Raw genomic sequence first — 18,710 nt, 5'->3', positions numbered from 1 at the left:
TTAGTTAAGTTTGTGGTCAATTAAACCCAAGACTATAACTCCCTGCTTGAGCTCATAATGAACTGTTAATAACAGAAATCTAAATAGACTGACTTGACATGTGGTATGTGTAGTTCTATATATACTTTCAACACCGATTACACCATTGTTTTTCATAATGATTTACAGCGTTGGTCTCTGAGACAACAAACAGAACTGAAATATCATTTCCTGAATTTTTTTTTTTTACTTATTACTGCACAGTTATTGTCTCTCCAGACACATTTTCACAGGCATGTACAAAATAAAATAGCAAAAGCAAAACAAATACATTTTTATCTGTGCTATTGTCATATCTCTATTCACAAACTGCTACTACTGATTTTTAACAGTGAACAAACTCAAAAACCCACATTTTACTTTTGTACTTGAACTAAAATGATCTTTCAGAATTAGCTAACAAATTACAGCAATTTCAGTAAGTTGTTTTGACATATTACCAACCTGAATTACAGGAAAGAATTATGACACGCGGAGACTTGGCTTGTCCTTACTGAATTTTCCACACTTCTGAAGAGGAAACAGCAAATCAAGTGCTTTTGATTACTATGACTGGAGCAAAACATCCAGCACTACCATCTACTGTCAAAAAGCTGCTATAGCATGTTGATTTTTTTGGTTTACAAACTATATTAATCATTTAAAAAAAAGCTTTTTCAGATTTAAAACACCTGATTACATTCACACAAATATAATGACACTTTTGTTGTCTAAGTGCTGTTAAAGAGGACAATGCAATTGACGTGAATTTCACTTTTACAGGCTGAAGTCAGAATTTCAGTTGACTCATGGTAGATCCTTTGGACCCATCGGATGGATCTCTATTCTTAGCCACAGTTTGCTACATAACTTTTAGTGATTGTCCCCTGATCAGATCTGTAGAAGTCTTGAGCAAGTCCACAATCTTTGTCTGGAGCTCCTTGGCTTTCTCTGCGTTCTCTCCTCTTTCCACACGTTCTCCTGCCACCTGGAGCCCCTTCAGCACCGACTGCAGGGCATCTGCATTTTTCACTGAGTCAAACTGGTCTCTGTCAGCCTGGATCTCATCCACCCAGTCCAAGTAGGCCTGAAGTAATCCAAGGTCATCCACAAAGTTTGCAATAATTCGAAGACCTGGTCGACATTGCTCCAGCTCCCTCAGCCTTTTCCTCCCGATCTCCCCGATGTCATTCCCAACAATTCTGATAAAGAAGAAAAAAAACAACCAATTGTGATGAGACATTAGCTCACACTAGATGGCAGTGTTTGATACAATATAACATTTAAAACATAAAGGAGAAGTTGGTGTCAGTCTTACGTCAGTGTCTTCAGAGAGGTATTTTTACTGAGGCACTTGACAATGTTTGTGGTTCCTCGCTCTGTGATGCCGGTGATGTCCAGGTAGAGTTCCTCCACAGTGGTGTTGTGCTCCAGAGCCGTCCAGAGCTCCAAAACACCCTCTGGGCCCAGGTTATTACCACACATACTGTATATATGAATAGAGGAATTGTGTTACAACAAAATACACATAGTATAATGTCTAATGACTCATATTAAAGTCATGAAGAAGTGTAGCAAAATTTTTATTTTAATTTTAATTGGCCAACCCATCTATTAATGCTTTGCCACTTATGTGTGTCCAGGCCATGTTAATTGATTAATTATATAACCAGGAATAATTGTTATATGCAAATGTAAGGTTTTACCTGGTTTTATGGCTTGTCATATTAATGGTATTACATTTTATTTTATGTGATATTAAAAGATTCTCTCAAAGTCCTAAATTTGGTGGACGCTGCAGAAACTGTTGGGAAGTGTCAAGTGGGGGAGTGCAGAAGGGTTTAATACAACAATGAATGTGAGTACTTCCTCTCGGCATTTAATGTATGTTTTTCAAAGTGGGGTTATGATAGTTGTAATAAATGTTTCAGGACTTACAACAGCTTTTTCACTCGACAGTCATTTGATTTCAGAACTGCAGATTCTAGAATAGCTGCTTGCCTATCCAGGCAGTTGTATCTCAAACTGAAAAAGAACAGAAAAACAATAGTTTGACATTGTTTCTTTTAGCATTTTACCATTCATCCATTTCCCAAAGTGCCTATCGTACTGAGGCTTATAAGGGGAATGGAGTCTATCCTACTGTACAGTATAGCATGATTATGGCAAGAGGTGGGGACTTTCAAGCATGCAGACACAATATGCAAACACGCAGAAAGGCATTACCCAGTCAGGAAATTCAAACATGCTTGTTTTCACTGCCTGTAATTCAAAAGATAATTCTTATCTATATGACAGGTAATAGTCACTCACTAGAGAGATTCACAGCGATGTAGGATTGGTCCTAGTCTGTTTAGTCCTCTGTTTCCAATGTTGGAGTACCCTAGGTTGAGCTCCTGCAGCTTGTGTGGCGAGAACTGCAGCACATAGTGCATGGCTACACAGTCCACAACACTCAGCTTCATTTTAAACAGGTTGAGTTTCTTGATCTCTGGTGCTGCCATGCTGGTAGCTTCCTTCGTGTGGAACTCCATCAGGCAGTGGAGAAGATTCAGGGCTGTCTGGTTCTCGAGCTTTCTGCTCTTAAACTGGTCTTGGAACCACAAACCCAGCCTGCCAGGGATGGCATCCCCTTGCTCCATGGGGGAAAGAACAAGGCCATCCAACTTACCTCCCAGCCGAGCTCGGAGCATTCCCATGAAGAAGCGTGTGAACATCTGGAGGCTCTCAAGCTTGTCCATGTTGAGGTCTGTGTTTTGCAGGGGTGCAGCTGTGGAGGATGGTGGACATTGCCCAAAGCACCAGAAGTCCAGAGCTTCAATTATGTCTTCCTGGCTGAAGAGATTGATTGCACAGTAGAGGGCAGCCAGATGTTCTTGAACAGTAAGGTGGAAGAAGGAAAACATCTCCACCGTTTCCTCTTTGAGAGGCTGCAGGATGTGACAAAGAAAGGTGCTCTGAAGATCAGCAGGAGTAACACCATACTTCTCCAGATCTGCTCTGTTGAACATGATCTTTTTCTGTAGAAGGCTTTCATAAGCCAGTTTTCCCAGGTTTGTCAGTTGGTACTTTGCTCGTGAGAGAACCTCAGATCTAGGGGTGCTTCTCTCTGCACTCCCCCTCAGCGCGTGGTGCTTGATTGCTGTAAACAGGTAGCAGAAGTAAACCTCGCTGACTGTTCTGGGCGGGTTTAACTCCAGAGACTTTGAGTCATCAGCATCTTGATTTTCTGAAGAGAAGAACTCAGCCATAGCGGTACAGATGATGTAGCAATAAAGAGGAATGAAGGACAGCACAAAAAGGTTGTCATTGTTCAAGATGTAGTCATAGACTTTTTCAGCAACCTGAGTGTCTTTGTAGAACTTCGTGGTATATTCCTTCACTTGGTCCTCCTCAAAGCCCAGCACCACACAACATCTTTGGAAGAAACGCTTGGGAACTTCAGTAGATGGTCTTGTCGTGAGAATGACTGATGCCTCTGGGAGAAGGCTTCCCTTGATTAAAGACACCATCAGCTCTGACACTGGCACCTTCGAACCAACATCAATGTTTTTGTCAGGACTGTTCCAGTCCAAGGCGAATTTGAACTCATCTAATCCATCCAGAATGAAGAGCAGAGAACTTGGTGAGGTGAAAAGATCAGGTAGGACTGCCTTCAGGTATCTGAACCTTTCTCCAAGCAGCTCCAATAAGCTCAGTGGTGCTTCAATCAGATTGAGCTCTCTGAAGCGCAGGTCAAAAACACAAGTGAATTCACGCATATTCTTCCCAATCGCCCACTCATAGACTAGCCTCTGTACTGCTACACTCTTTCCGATACCAGCTATACCCTTCACTTTAACCCTTTTGGGGGGTCGTCCCGATGCACTTTGGGGGCTCAGTAGATGGGAGGGCCTAATGCGCTGACAAGCCTGATGGACATAGATACGAGCTCGTCTGCTCGCCAGGTCAAAGTACTCATGTTGGCTGCTGTCAACAAAGTCATCATCTTCTGTCACAAAAAGGTCAGTGTAGCGGATTTCGATGTGAGAAGCTGAGTTTGAAGCCACTCCATCGCCCTCTGAATAACACTTTAACTGCTCTGTGCGTTTCAGTAGGGTTGTTTTATGGGCAGAAATGGGAACTGCAATGGAAAACAGGAAGCAGAAATTTACTGTCCGCACATTTGACTTAATTTGCTCTTCAGTTTTCTATTAGATTGAAACATACCTCGAATGTTGGCCAGCTTTACACTTCTGTTCGGTCTCAGTTCTTCTTTCGCTACATAAAGAAGACATTTTCAAAAAATAGTAACAAGTCATTGGAATCAGTCAAGAATATTTCATCACAAGAAAACAAAATACATTTAATATTTTATATATATAATATATATTAATAATATATATATATATATATATATATATTATATATAATATATATATATATATATATATATATATATATAGATAATATATATATATATATATATATATATAATTATAGTTTTTAATAAAATAATAAATCCATACCTTTAACCTCAGCATTCAGGGTAAATCCTTTGCTGCTCTTTCCTCTGAAGAGCTTAGCAATGGGGCTTTTAGGCTTTTTCTCTGTGGATATCACAGAGAAGATATAGATATACTGTATTACATAGTTTAAGTTCAAGATTTTAAGCTTGATACCATGCATTTGCTTCAAACAAGTGTCACATGCACTAGCTAAGAGTCTAGAGTCATGCATGTCAGGTTGTTTAGCTCAGTGAGAATGTGCAAATGTGCTGACAATAATAATGCTCACATACTTACTGCATGTTTAGCAAGTATAATCCTTACCATGTTCTACCTGCTAACCAGCTCAGAGATTTTTCATTTGTATGTATTTGGTCATAAACAAATAAAAAGTGGTAGACTGCCCAACTAACAGACATCCCTAGAGCTACATATGATTGATAAAAATGTTCGTAGTCGAGCTAAATATTTCCCTTGCATTTACACCCCTCCTTTGTCAAGGCCAGCAAAAATTACTTGGCACGACTTCACATTTTATTCTACCCTGTCAATAATTTTCTCACACCTCTAGTAGGCAGTGAAACTTAATTGTCTTCAGTTGCAGTGCCTGAGTTTGCACTGCAAGAATTATTTTATTATATTATATTACCAGTATATTAAAGCAACCTTACCTTCAACTTTCACAGGTGCAGGAGCTGGCTTACTGGTGGCATTGTTCCTGCAGTGTCTCTCCACCCAGTCCTGCAGATCCCTGCAGTAATAATCCTGCACCTCCCTCAGCACTTGCAGGAACTTTCGGCTGCTCTCCTCAGTGGAACACACCGTCTCTAGAGCCTGGGCCACGGCATTGGAAGGTGATCTCTCCAGCAGAGAAAGGTAGTGGGCAGAGGAAAGCACCTCAGCATCACGAAGCCAACGCAGCAAAGGTGCTGGGTGGTCACAGGTCCAGTTCAGCAGCAGATCTCTCTGAGACCGGAGCAATTGCTGAGCCGAGCTCATGGCTTCAGAAAACACTGTCAGAAAGAATGCTGTAAATTAAATTTTATTCTAAGTTTGGTGTCTTTATAGCTACAGTTCAAATACATTCTCTTTCTTACTCTTGGAATCAGAAAACTTTTGTATGAATAAAGAAATTCTGCACAAATATAAAATACTACAAATACTCATTGATTGATTGATTAAATGCTTACCTTAAAGAACTATTTTGTGGTATGTTCTTTGTCACCCTCCCTCTTGTCTGGTTTCAGTCATGAGTGTTGGCAGGAAAGCTGTTTGTGGTCTGTCTTAAGGTTCAGGGAGGCGGAGTGCCGTGGCTTAGGCAGCAATTCAAACAACCAAAGGGTCCATAGTTCAAAGATTTCATGTCTTTGTCCCTGCCTCTGATTAATCGGTTTTGTTTGATCTTGCAGAAGCATGCCAAGGAAAATATCAAACAGTTATGCATTTTCATAAAATATCCTGACTCCAAATTTTAATGCAATGCTGAAAAATGAAACCATAACAGTCTTAAAACTTTTATATGTATTTGTGTACATAAACAGATTGATCAGACGTCCAAACAGTGATTTGTCGAAGCATGACACTTTTCTCCTTTGCTTTCAACCTCTAACATAACTGTGATGACCTACTTACAGTGACTGATGGTTATTGTTGAAAGAACAACTATAAATCAGTGTCAGGCAGAAATGTTAATCATTAATCTGCTTTATTCAACTTTCTATGGATTTTTTTTTTTTATCACCATCAGGTTTTACTACATTGTAAGAGAGGGTTGGTTAAGGACAGTCTTTGTAGTCAGAGGGAATCAGAAATGAACACATTTAGTTGTTGGAGACTTTGAGGAAATGGTCAACAGCATGAGAGTGACTCACCCATTGTCATGTGTTGTCTCACAGATACTTGCTGAGGTCTTTCTTTCCCTAGCAAATAACTCCACCACATGCATGAGACTTTTTTTGACATAGAAATAATTAGATAAAATAAATAAAGGTTGTAAATCTGCCATTGCTAAAACTACATTTTGAGCTATGTAACGAATGAATGCATTAAGTACCGATATTGGAAGATTAAGAGAAGGCATCAATGTGAAGTCATAGTACTGGGAGCACAAAGAAACATTGCAACTTCCCCTTCTTTACTCCTGTCTTCATCCTTTCTTCTGTCTGCTGGCAGAGCGGGGTTGCAGTCATGCATGTTGGCACCGTCTTTCTTGTTTGTCCTATGATTTATGGTGAGTAATTTAATTTTTTTTAGTAATGCAATAGTCTGTATGAATGTTAAGATTAGTGCACAGTGCACATTAATAAACCATTGCTGTAAATGTTCATTTCGTTTTTGTCTGTAGTCTTTGGATAGATGTTATGAAGTCACCCTAAAAACAGAATAATTAACATTAGATTAATATTACAAAGTTGTTGTCTTAATCTGTTAAGAGATGAAAATACAGTATATTCACATATACGGATTACTGTTGCTTCAAAAATGCTCATTTATTTTCTCTCATGAAGTTAAGAACAGTGTGGAAAAAAATACATATGCAAAGATTCCCTAAAATAATCAAGGTTTTACTGCGACATATGCACTGATTAAACAGCTATGTGTAGTAGATTTTCCAGAGCCAAAAGGGCATTTGCCCTCTTCCCTTTTCTAAATATACATATGTTGCGAAATTTTTCTGGGTCAGTGCCGCACTGTACAGAAGTTCTCATGTCAGATTTATTCCTTAAGATGATCTCTTGGAAATCAGCTACACCACCATGACTGGAAGTAACAGCTTTATAACTTGAAATAGAAACAATTTGATTGGCCAAGTACTAGTTAAAAGTTAAAAATAAAAAATAAATCCTATTGACCTATTGAACCTGAACATCAGATCCTGTGTATTGCTGAATGATTTTCGGTTCTCTATCACAGCAGCAGCCTTATGGAGGGGGGTCCAGGCTGTTTCTCCTGTGCCGTCAGTCCCTGACCGTGTCCAAGCTGTCGTGGGCTCCTGTGTGGTGATTCCCTGCTCTTTTACTCTTCAAAATTCTCATCCTCTTAGAGGCAGAAAGGAAAGAATGGACGTCCGGATGAGGTTTAGAGGTGGTGGCCACCTCTTTCCTCTCCGTAGCACTGCTTTTAACAGTGAGGACAGAGATCAAGTAGGTAGGGATTTCCAAGGCCGGACGTCTCTCTTTGGGCAAATCACAGATGGAGACTGCTCAGTGAAGATTGAAAGGATCAGCCAGGACGACTCACGGATGTTTGAGATCGCTCTGAAGAAAGGCGATGACTTACTATGGGGGAAACCAACAAGCTTCCATCTGGATGTTGTGGGTGAGTCAGGGGGTCACCGCAGTGCCTCTTTCATCTCTTATAAATAATATAAAATATATCAATTACATAGTTCCCATATTTACATAAATATGGAATCTATATGAGACAAATGATCCACAATAATGGCCTTTGTAGATTTACTACTGTGTTTTTGTAGAATTATAATTTGTCTTTGATGAACTACGCAGCAGTAATAAAACATGCAATAACTGATTTTCCGCACTGACAGACACTCCTGAGGCTCCTGTCATCAGTGGCATGTTGTCAGCCACAGAGGGACAGCTGGTCACCCTAAACTGCTCCGTCAGCTATCACTGCCCCTCCACACCTCCTGTCCTACAGTGGAGCTGGGAGAGAGGAGCCCAGCTGAACAGCACTGAACCTGCTGAGGTAAAGACACTCCACCCAGAGCCCCACAGGCCGATGGTACTGGCCTCTCTGTCCTTCACTGTGTCACACAAGGTGAAACCCAGACTCAAATGTGAAGTCAACTACCCAGGAGCCGAATCATTGGCCACTTTGAAGGATCTGCATGTGACATGTAAGCATAGCTTTGATGAGTACGTTTGTGTTTTTTGGTTTAGTTCCTCTTAAAACCTTTCTATTTGCTTTTTATGCTCTATAGTTTCACCAAAAGATGTGATGGTTCAGGTCCAGTCCTTGATGGTGCAGGAGGGGGGCAGTGCCTTGTTAGTCTGCGCATGTAAAGCTGACCCACCAGCATCTAAGTACCACTGGTCTTACAGTCAACACGGACGCACGGTGCACCTCCATCAGAGCACACACGCAATCCGGGTGTTCAACGTGACCCGAGACATGAGGGTCCGGTGTTCAGCGCAGAACCTGATTGGTCGAGGAGAGTCCCGGCCCACGTCGCTGAACATACAATGTAATCCTACTTCCTGTAGGGCTCCCTCCCTGCATACACACAATTGTACTATTTAACAACTGGCCTTATCTCCAAATGTTTGGTTTTCACTTTCTTGATACAGTAGAAAAAAAGAAAAAAGTGTTTCATTTAAATGTTACCACCATGTAAATCTCCACTTTTTTCCATTAAAATCAAGTCAATTGAATGTATATGATACAAAGTCACAAGCTTGTTTCAAAGGACTTCTTTCTGTATAATATACACCAGTGTTTATTCTTAGACCTCCTGAGTTAAAGAGTTTCAAACAAAGTTTAAACGTGCTCTTTCTCCCTTACAGATAAACCGCTCATCCTCCGGCTCTCCTCCACCTGTGTTGTGGATGACCTGGAGGTTCTGTGTCGTTGTTCAGTCGACTCCAACCCCAAAGCAGCAGTCACCTGGAGCGTGAACGGGACTGTTCCACCTCATGATTACAATGTGTCAGTAACATCTGAGCGTGACAGGCTAACAGCTACTCTGAGAGGCCGCATGGACAGACCTCAGATGGTGATCTGCTTTGCTTTCAACGCACTGGGAAATGACTCTCTGATGTTGCTGCAGGGAGGAGAAGGTGTGTTCAAAGCACTGTTTTCTACACTGACAAAGACAGAAACAGTTTTGCCTCTTGTGTTTTTTTCACTCTGATGTCGGACTCATGCTGAAACATCTGTGCAAAAATGCCTGCGGCTCGAAAACATTACTAGAGAATAAGCTGAAGACTGAATTAGGAGATGCTGCAAAAAGAAAAAAATCTCTTATTCTCTTCATATTCAATTTTTAAAAAAGCTTTTACAGATTTTATTGTGGAATATCTAAGTGAAGCCATTACATCAAACTTAAGTGACAAGCAATATGTCTAAAAGGAGTTAAACTATAACATGTGTTATTCCAGCCATGGCAGGGGAGGAAAATCGTGATTATTATATTATAGTTTTACATTATATGCTGATCCGTCTCTCCTCTTTTTGTGCACTCACAGATAATACCCCATTGTTGTGGTTGGTGATACCTGCTGTGGCCATCTGTCTGGTTATAGTTCTTATTTCTCTTTTTTTCTACTGCTACCGAAAGAGAGCTGAAAAGTACGTGAAGCCAGTTCGCTTCTAAAACATTCACTTAAATTTGTCTTGCTCATTGTGAAGTTCATATACCTGTCCTGCTCCCAAAGACACGTCCTGAGCAGAAGCCAGGCCGTGTACCCTGGAGGACTGGGAATTTATCAGGACCAGATGCCCCTCTACATTAACTGCACAGAAGTGACTCATATCTACACCAATGGCAGCTACCAACTCGTGTACCAGAACTGCACGCCTTTTTTTGTCCATACTAAGCAGGTATTCGATTATCTCAATCGTTTTTTTTTTTTTATTTAAAGATTAGCATATTTGAGTATTAGTAACATCTGTTTTTTGTTTTTTTTTCCAGATCCGTCCGATGGGCAGAAGAGGTGGAGAGAGAAGAAGAGGAGGAGAGGGTGGAGGAATAGACAGACGGGAAGGTTTAGCAGTCAGAGGCACAAGAGAGGTGCAGAGTGCTGCTGCGGGTGATGCAGAGACAGCCATCTACCTGGAGATCCTCTGAGCTCACTGACTTTAGACTGACTGTCACACTGATGGTAATGCATGGTGCATGTAACTGTCAGTTATTGTATATATTGTACATGTATATCTATATGTCACTGGCATTTCAAAACTCTGCCCTATGTGATCTTTTTAGTCTCTTGCGTTGGTCTATCTCTCTCATAATCTCCATATTGAACAATCTCTGTGTCTTTCAGTGTTGGCCTGTGGCCTGGATGCTCTTTTGTTAAGATTTCTTTTGGCCTTTTTGAGCTTTATTTGATAGAGACAGCTGAAGAGTGACAAGAATGCGGGGAGAGAGAGAGATTGGGAATGACATGCGGGAAAGAGCCACAGGTCGGATTTGAACCCTGGGCTGCCGTGGCAAGGACTGAGCCTCTGTGCATGGGGTGGATGCTCTACCAACTGAGCTAAACAACCCCCTGATGCTCTTTTATAAAAAATAAAAGATAAAATTAATAAAAGTTTTGTTTTTAATCATTACAACTCACCAGTCAACTACTATTTGAATATATTCACTGTGAGTATAGCAATGATCATGACAGACATGGCATTTGCACAGGTGTAATTAATAACATTAACATGGCTCTGTCACGTAATGTGTCACAGTGAGCTTTGCCAGTCTCAGAAGCACAGTAGGGAACTGTAATACTACTAGAACCATTTTTTTTATCTATATATAATTTATTGCAGTCTAACTTCCAGCTCCAGTTTACGTACAGGATTTAACTAAATCAGCAGATGTCTATTATATAATCTGGTGTTATGGCCAAAAAAACTGATTAATGATTTATGATATTGTGAAAATTATAGTAAATTTAAAAAACAAATAGATGAACAAACTAATTAATGCTATAAAATCACATTTACTGTGTGTTTTGCATCTTTTCTGGCAAATGAATTACAGTATGAGTGTAGGGAGGTGGAGAGAGAGTCTGCAACCCTACAGAAAGTTAGTGTTGCTATTGTTTTTGTGTTTTTATCTGAGTTGTCTCTACAACACTGAAAGCGGTGAGAGACTTCGACAAGAATAATGACACAAAAAACAAATGGTAGGGGGGGGTCTCGGGTTGCAAGGGTGTATAAAATACCATAGCAGAAAAAAACTACAGGTGTAATTGACATTTATAACAGCTTAATTTCTTGTGTGTGCTCTTAATTATGTTTGTTCTGGACTCACAAAAATACATGTTTATTGGGGGTGGGAGGTGAAATGAAAACATTGCACCCCTGCAACCACCATTCGTCTCTTTGTGCCATTATTCTTCTTGAAAAAAGTTTTCATTTCACCTGCCACCCCCGATAAACATTTATTTTTGCGCTAACATTGCACTGTAGAAACTTTATCTTGAAGAATCCAGAACAAAGCACACTCAAGAAATTGGCAGGTGATCATGAGCAGACTAAGAACAGGGCACAAAAAAAGTGAATAACACACTCAATATATTAGGAAAACATCCAACTTTGATGTAGCTGTGGGGAGAGAGAAACAGCGGAGCATGTGATGGTTGCTTGTCATGGATATGAAAGGGAAGAGAGGGAGGATGGGAACAGTGGAGAATAGTGTCAAAAGTATAATAGAATGTGGAAATCGAGACTAAGGAGGAAAATCATAAGGGGACATCTTGTTTTAACTGGGTTAATTAAAAGAAAAAAAGGAAGTAGTAAAGAAGTAAAGTCCAGAAGAGGGCGGTATGTGCAACAATAAGGAAGCCGACTGCCAAGAAAAGAAGAGGAGCAGCAGTAGTGGTTCCCAGTCATAATAACAAAGTATTAAAAAGAACTTCAGATCATTTAAGTGTATATGCAGTGGAACTTTGTGCAATAGTATTGGCAATAGAATGGGTGGAGGAAAGGGCGGACAGGAAGATAATCACATGTAGCGATTCAATCTCATCACTCTTAAGCATTAAAAACAGAACAGCAAAATCACATCAGGAAATATTACATGAAATAATGTTGAGAACATCCAGATTAGCACAGCAGGGGAGGGAAATAACATTCATGTGGGTACCAGCCCATTTAGGAATATACAAGGAAATGAAAAAGCATCAAACGGCAAAGGAGGCAGCAAAGAAAGAAGAGGTGGAAATGAAAGTAAAATTATCAAAAGCAGAAGGGAAAAGTTTAATATGGAAAGAAATAATTAATCAATGGAAACAATATTGGAAAATCCTGGAAAAAGGGGGAGACATTTATATAAACTACAAGATGAAGTAGGTGAGGTGGGGTGTTGTAGAGGTATCAGAGTGGAACAGGTGACAATGAGCAGACTAAGAATAGGGCACAGCAGATTAAATAGCACACTCAACATATAGTAGGGAAACATCCAACTGGTCTATGTAGCTGAGGAGAGAGAGACAGTGGAGCATGTGATGGTTGAATGTCACGGATATGAAAGGGAAGAGAGGGAAGAGATGATGGCAGAGTTGCGGAGGACAGGAGCAGCGGAGAAAAGTTTCAAAAGTATAATAGAATGTGGGAAATGTAAAGAAGGGAGGAAAATCATAATGGGATATCTTGTTTTAACTGGGTTAATTAAAAGAATTTTAAAAGGGAAAAGAAAATTAAGTAGTAAAGAAGTAAAGTCCAGAAGAGGGCGGTATGTGCAACAATAAGGATGCCAACTGCCAAGAAGAACTTCCAGATTAGCACAGCAGGGGAGGGAAATAACATTCATGTGGGTACCAGCTCACCTAGGAATATACAAGGAAATGAAAAAGCAGATCAAATGGAAAAGGAGGCAGCAAAGAAAGAAGAGGTGGAAATGAAAGTAAAATTATCAAAAGCAGAAGGGAAAAGTTTAATATGGAAAGAAATAATTAATCAATGGAAACAATATTGGAAAATCCAGGGAAAAAGGTGAGACATTTATATAAACTACAAGATGAAGTAGGTGAGGTGGGGTGTTGCAGAGCAGGTGACCATGAGCAGACTAAGAACAGGGCACAGAAAACTGAATAACACACTCAATATATATTAGGTAAACATCCAACTTTGATGTAGCTGTGGGGAGAGAGAGACAGTGGAGCATGTGATGGTTGCTTGTCATGGATATGAAAGGGAGAGGGAAGACGGGAACAGTGGAGAATAATTTCAGAAGTATAATAGATGTGGAAATCTAGACTAAGGAGGAAAATCATTGTTTTAACTGGGTTAATTAAAAGAAAATAAAAAAGAAGTAGTAAAGAAGTAAAGTCCAGAAGAGGGCGGCATGTGCAACAATAAGGATGCAGACTGCCAAGAAGAAGAAGAAGAGGAGCACGCTCTGATTGGCTGGAAGCCGCCGTTGCCCCGGAGATTGCGTCACGGCACGTAGCAGGGTTTTGGTGGGAATATGAGTTTCTCCTCCAGACACACGCGTTTAACTTCAAACATTTAAAACAAAAAAGGTCCGTGAGGTCGGTTTTCTGACACTTAATGTGACGCCAGGCTGAGCGGCTATGCGTGCAGCGCGTACCTAGTTTCATAAAGTTCAGCAGCTCGTCGGGCTGAGCTGGAAAAGTTCACTCTGCCTATTGTTTGCCAGCATGCTATCACGTTAGCCGACGGTGTTTCTGTCTGTGAAGTGAGTTTATTTAACTTCTACAGCCTGTGTTTGTTTTAAATATATAAATATATATATTTAGTTAAGCGGTTACGTTGCTTCCTTTCATGCTGGTTATTTAAAACCTTTAACCTGTCGAGAATCAACAACAACAACAACAAGATGCCAGAAATCAAACTCAAACACGTCGTGTCTTGCAGCACCGAGGACACTGTGAGTTTATTTATCTCCTGCTTTTTTTAAAAAGGCATGCACGTTCCTCAGTCTGTGTTCTTACATGTGTATATATATTTTATATAACATTAAACAGACTCACAAGGCAGACAACCTGCTGAGCTCTGACACCTACAGAAAGTGGAAAGCAGCGAGAGCCGGAGAGAAACAGACGTCAGTCATCCTGCAGGTAATGTTTGACACCGCACACCTGTCCTTATTCACTGTACAGGTCATCTCTACTTTTACTGCAGCTGTTCTTAAATGATGCTTTTTTTATCCTATAGGCACAATGTTTCATTGTTGTAGTTTTATGTTTTTACTTTTCTAGTTTTTCATGAAACTGCTCTGTTGTTGTCTATTTCTGTTTTTACTCTGCTCTGTGAAACACTTTGAGCTACAATTATTAGTATGAAAGGTGCTGTATATACTGTGTATATATGTGTGTGTGTGTGTGTGTGTGTGTATACAGTGTTCTCGCCAGCGCTTTATATGGTTGCGGCCCGCTACGCTAAAATTTCAGACCGCAACGGCAATTTCCCCCCGTTACGTTATTTTTAATATAGCGTAACGGCTGTTTTCAGTTTTCGTCACCATCGTCAAAAGTTTTTTTTTTTTCCTGCGCACTTCAGCAGTTTTCAAGGTGTCAAAATCAGCTGACGTTTGCTTGGTGCTGTCTTCCTACAATGGTGTAGCCGACGTTTGATGAACCTACACATGCGTACTCTGCGCTGTTGATTTTAGGTTGCTAGGAGACAGATGCCTGAGTTAAGATATATATATATATATATACACATACACACACATATATATGTTATATATGTATATGTGTGTGTGTGTATGCATGCATCTATATATATTATATTATATTATATTTAATATTATATATATATATATATATATATTACACACATATACACTATACACGCGTGTGTGTGTGTGTGTGTGTGTGCATGCACACATACATACATACATACACCACACACACACACACACCCACACACACATACATACATACTACACACACACTATATATATATATATATATATATATATATATATATATATATATATACACCACACACACACCACACAATATATACACAGTATAAATAGCACCTTTCATACTAATAATTGTAGCTCAAAGTGTTTCACAGAGCAGAGTAAAAACAGAAATAAACAAACAACAGAGCAGTTTCATGAAAAACTAGAAAAGTAAAAACATAAAACTACAACAATGAAACATTGTTCCTTAGGATAAAAAAAGCATCATTTAAGAACAGCTGCAGTAAAAGTAGAATGACCTGTACAGTGAATAAGGACAGGTGTGCGGTGTCAAACATTACCTGTAGGATGACTGACGTCTGTTTCTCCTCGGCTCTCGCTGCTTTCCACTTTCTGTAGGTGTCAGAGCTCAGCAGGTTGTCTGCTTGTGAGTCTGTTTAATGTTATATAAAAATATATATTATATAACCATGTAAGAACACAGACTGAGGAACGTGCATGGCTCTTAAAAAAAGCAGGAGATAAATAAACTCACAGTGTCCTCGGTGCTGCAAGACACGACGTGTTTGAGTTTGATTTCTGGATCTTGTTGTTGTTGTTGTTGATTCTCGACAGGTTAAAGGTTTTAATTAACCAGCATGAAAGGAAGCAACGTAACCGCTTAACTTAATATATATATTTATATATTTAAAAACAAACACAGGCTGTAGAAGTAAAGTTAAATAACTCACTCACAGACAGACACACCGTCGGCTAACGTGATAGCATGCTGGCAAACACATAGGCAGAGTGAACTTTTCCAGCTCAGCCCGACGAGGCTGGAACTTTATGAAACTAACTACCGGCTGCACGCATAGCCGCTCAGCCTGGCGTCACATTAAGTGTCAGAAAAACGACCTCACGGACCTTTTTTGTTTAAATGTTTGAAGTTAAACGCGTGTGTCTGGAGGAGAAACTCCTATTCCCACCAAAAACCTGCTACGTGCTGACGCAATCTCCGGGGCAACGGCGGCTCCCAGCCAATCAGAGCGTGCTCCTCTTCTTCTTCTTCTCGACAGCCTGCATCCTTATTGTTGCACATACCGCCCTCTTCTGGACTTTACTTCTTTACTACTTCTTTTTCTTTTAAATTAAACCCAGTTAAAACAATGATTTTCCTCCTTAGTCTAGATTTCCACATCTATTATACTTCTGAAATTATCTCCACTGTTCCCGTCCTCCCTCTCTTCCCTTTCATATCCATGACAAGCAACAATCACATGCTCCACTGTCTCTCTCTCCCCACAGCTACATCAAAGTTGGATGTTTACCTAATATATTGAGTGTGTTATTCATGTTTTCTGTGCCCTATTCTTAGTCTGCTCATGATCACCTGCTCTGCAACACCAACCTCTCCTACTTCATCTTGTAGTTTATTAAATGTCTGCCCCTTTTCCTGGATTTTCCAATATTGTTTCCATTGCTAATTATTTATTCCATATTAAACTTTTCCCTTCTGCTTTTGATAATTTAAATAACTTTCATTTCCACCTCTTCTTCTTTGCTGCCTCCTTTGCCATTTGATGCTTTTTCATTTCCTTGTATTCCTACATGGGCTGGTACCCACATGAATGTTATTTCCCTCCCCTGCTGTGCTAATCTGGATGTTCTCAACATTATTCATATAATATTCCCGATGTGATTTTGCTGTTCTGTTTTTAATGCTTAAGAGTGTGAGAGAATCGCTACATGTGATTATCTTCCTGTCCGCCCTTTCCTCCACCCATTCTATTGCCAATACTATTGCACAAAGTTCCACTGCATATACACTTAAATGATCTGAAGTTCTTTTTAATACTTTGTTATTATGACTGGGAACCACTACTGCTGCTCCTCTTCTTTCTTGGCAGTCGGCTTCCTTATTGTTGCACATACCGCCCTCTTCTGGACTTTACTTCTTTACTACTTCCTTTTTTTCTTTTAATTAACCCAGTTAAAACAAGATGTCCCATTATGATTTTCCTCCTTAGTCTCGATTTCCACATTCTATTATACTTTTGACACTATTCTCCACTGTTCCCATCCTCCCTCTCTTCCCTTTCATATCCATGACAAGCAACCATCACATGCTCCGCTGTTTCTCTCTCCCCACAGCTACATCAAAGTTGGATGTTTTCCTAATATATTGAGTGTGTTATTCACTTTTTTTGTGCCCTGTTTCTAGTCTGCTCATGATCACCTGCCAATTTCTTGAGTGTGCTTTGTTCTGGATTCTTCAAGATAAAGTTTCTACAGTGCAATGTTAGCGCAAAAATAATGTTTATCGGGGGTGGCAGGTGAAATGAAAACTTTTTTCAAGAAGAATAATGGCACAAAGAGACGAATGGTGGTTGCAGGGGTGCAATGTTTTCATTTCACCTCCCACCCCCAATAACATGTATTTTTGTGAGTCCAGAACAAACATAATTAAGAGCACACACAAGAAATTAAGCTGTTAAATGTCAATTACACACTGTAGTTTTTTTCTGCTATGGTATTTTATACACCCTTGCAACCCGAGACCCCCCCTACCATTTGTTTTTTGTGTCATTTTCTTGTCGAAGTCTCTCACCGCTTTCAGTGTTATAGAGACAACTCAGATAAAACACCAAAAACAATAGCAAACACTAACTTTCTGTGGGTTGCAGACTCTCTCTCCACCTCCCTACACTATACTGTAATTCATTTGCCAGAAAAGATGCAAAAACACACAGTAAATGTGATTTTATAGCATTAATTAGTTTGTCATCTATTTGTTTTTTAAATTTACTATAATTTTCACATTATAAAATCATTAATCAGTTTTTTTGGCCATAACACCAGATTTATATAGACATCTGCTGATTTAGTTAAATCCTGTACGTAAACTGGAGCTGGAAGTTAGACTGCAATAAATTATATTAGATAAAAAAAATGGTTCTAGTAGTTTACAGTTCCCTACTGTGCTTCTGAGACTGGCAAAGCTCACTGTGACACATTACGTGACAGAGCCATGTTAATGTTATTAATTACACCTGTGCAAATGCCATGTCTGTCATGATCATTGCTATACTCACAGTGAATATATTCAAATAGTAGTTGACTGGTGAGTTGTAATGATTAAAAACAAAACTTTTATTAATTTTATCTTTTATTTTTTATAAAAGAGCATCAGGGGGTTGTTTAGCTCAGTTGGTAGAGCATCCACCCCATGCACAGAGGCTCAGTCCTTGCCACGGCAGCCCAGGGTTCAAATCCGACCTGTGGCTCTTTCCCGCATGTCATTCCCAATCTCTCTCTCTCCCCGCATTCTTGTCACTCTTCAGCTGTCTCTATCAAATAAAGCTCAAAAAGGCCAAAAGAAATCTTAACAAAAGAGCATCCAGGCCACAGGCCAACACTGAAAGACACAGAGATTGTTCAATATGGAGATTATGAGAGAGATAGACCAACGCAAGAGACTAAAAAGATCACATAGGGCAGAGTTTTGAAATGCCAGTGACATATAGATATACATGTACAATATATACAATAACTGACAGTTACATGCACCATGCATTACCATCAGTGTGACAGTCAGTCTAAAGTCAGTGAGCTCAGAGGATCTCCAGGTAGATGGCTGTCTCTGCATCACC

At 39.8% G+C, this 18,710-nt stretch overlaps 4 protein-coding genes across 9 annotated transcripts in view; 2 read left to right on the top strand and 2 right to left on the bottom strand.

Moving 5' to 3' along the window:
* Window positions 1-572, bottom strand: part of LOC104930275 (hemicentin-1) — a 38,619-nt gene extending 38,047 nt beyond the window's left edge. For all 4 annotated transcript variants that reach the window (XM_027286222.1, XM_027286226.1, XM_027286224.1 and 1 more), the window contains exon 1: window positions 484-572. The gene's annotated coding sequence lies outside the window, so the exon portion shown is untranslated. The remainder of the gene's footprint in view (window positions 1-483) is intronic.
* A 166-nt stretch (window positions 573-738) lies between these two features.
* On the bottom strand, window positions 739-6,461 carry LOC104930296 (NLR family CARD domain-containing protein 3). Its single transcript, XM_019279207.2, has 9 exons — window positions 6,377-6,461; window positions 5,696-5,907; window positions 5,177-5,518; window positions 4,527-4,607; window positions 4,228-4,278; window positions 2,332-4,141; window positions 1,957-2,043; window positions 1,337-1,504; window positions 739-1,220 (listed from the first exon to the last, which is right to left on the bottom strand). Exons 3-9 carry the CDS (start codon window positions 5,502-5,504, stop codon window positions 881-883), a joined length of 2,865 nt encoding a protein of 954 aa, XP_019134752.1. The 5' UTR covers window positions 5,505-5,518; window positions 5,696-5,907; window positions 6,377-6,461; the 3' UTR covers window positions 739-880.
* Window positions 6,462-6,618: 157 nt separating this feature from the next.
* LOC109143100 (B-cell receptor CD22) lies at window positions 6,619-10,660 on the top strand. Of its 2 annotated transcripts, none has more exons than XM_019279194.2 (8): window positions 6,619-6,735; window positions 7,419-7,823; window positions 8,053-8,364; window positions 8,449-8,712; window positions 9,032-9,304; window positions 9,713-9,815; window positions 9,902-10,067; window positions 10,159-10,660. In XM_019279194.2, exons 1-8 carry the CDS (start codon window positions 6,693-6,695, stop codon window positions 10,312-10,314), a joined length of 1,722 nt encoding a protein of 573 aa, XP_019134739.2. In that variant the 5' UTR covers window positions 6,619-6,692; the 3' UTR covers window positions 10,315-10,660. The 2 variants fall into 2 exon arrangements, with proteins under 2 accessions (XP_019134739.2, XP_019134740.2); XM_019279195.2 differs by having other exon boundaries at window positions 6,622-6,735; window positions 7,422-7,823.
* A 2,927-nt stretch (window positions 10,661-13,587) lies between these two features.
* Window positions 13,588-18,710, top strand: part of xrcc1 (X-ray repair complementing defective repair in Chinese hamster cells 1) — a 24,314-nt gene continuing 19,191 nt past the window's right edge. Inside the window, exons 1-3 of one of the 2 annotated variants that reach the window (XM_019279221.2) lie at window positions 13,588-13,881; window positions 14,001-14,073; window positions 14,171-14,263. In XM_019279221.2, the coding sequence (XP_019134766.2) occupies window positions 14,023-14,073; window positions 14,171-14,263 (144 nt within the window). In that variant the 5' untranslated portion in view covers window positions 13,588-13,881; window positions 14,001-14,022. Of the gene's footprint in view, window positions 14,074-14,170; window positions 14,264-18,710 lie in introns of both variants that reach the window. The other variant, XM_010745022.3, reaches the window with a different exon arrangement.

The sequence above is a fragment of the Larimichthys crocea genome, chromosome XIII, assembly GCF_000972845.2.
Source record: "Larimichthys crocea isolate SSNF chromosome XIII, L_crocea_2.0, whole genome shotgun sequence".
In the NCBI taxonomy this organism is placed as follows: domain Eukaryota; kingdom Metazoa; phylum Chordata; class Actinopteri; family Sciaenidae; genus Larimichthys; species Larimichthys crocea.
The sequence above is the reverse complement of the archived record's forward strand: the minus strand, read 5'-3'. Positions and strand labels throughout refer to the sequence as shown.

What these genes read in the sequence shown, in the direction of transcription:
- LOC104930296 (XM_019279207.2), bottom strand. Translation starts at nt 5,504, where the DNA reads ATGAGCTCGGCTCAGCAATTGCTCCGGTCTCAGAGAGATCTGCTGCTG. An exon ending in CATCGCTGTGAATCTCTCTA is followed by an intron (nt 2,044 to 2,331) that starts GTGAGTGACTAT and finishes GTTCTTTTTCAG; the next exon opens with TTTGAGATACAACTGCCTGG. An exon ending in ACCTCTCTGAAGACACTGAC is followed by an intron (nt 1,221 to 1,336) that starts GTAAGACTGACA and finishes CTTCTTTATCAG; the next exon opens with AATTGTTGGGAATGACATCG.
- LOC109143100 (XM_019279194.2), top strand. Translation starts at nt 6,693, where the DNA reads ATGCATGTTGGCACCGTCTTTCTTGTTTGTCCTATGATTTATG. An exon ending in GAAGGATCTGCATGTGACAT is followed by an intron (nt 8,365 to 8,448) that starts GTAAGCATAGCT and finishes TATGCTCTATAG; the next exon opens with TTTCACCAAAAGATGTGATG. An exon ending in CACGTCGCTGAACATACAAT is followed by an intron (nt 8,713 to 9,031) that starts GTAATCCTACTT and finishes TCTCCCTTACAG; the next exon opens with ATAAACCGCTCATCCTCCGG.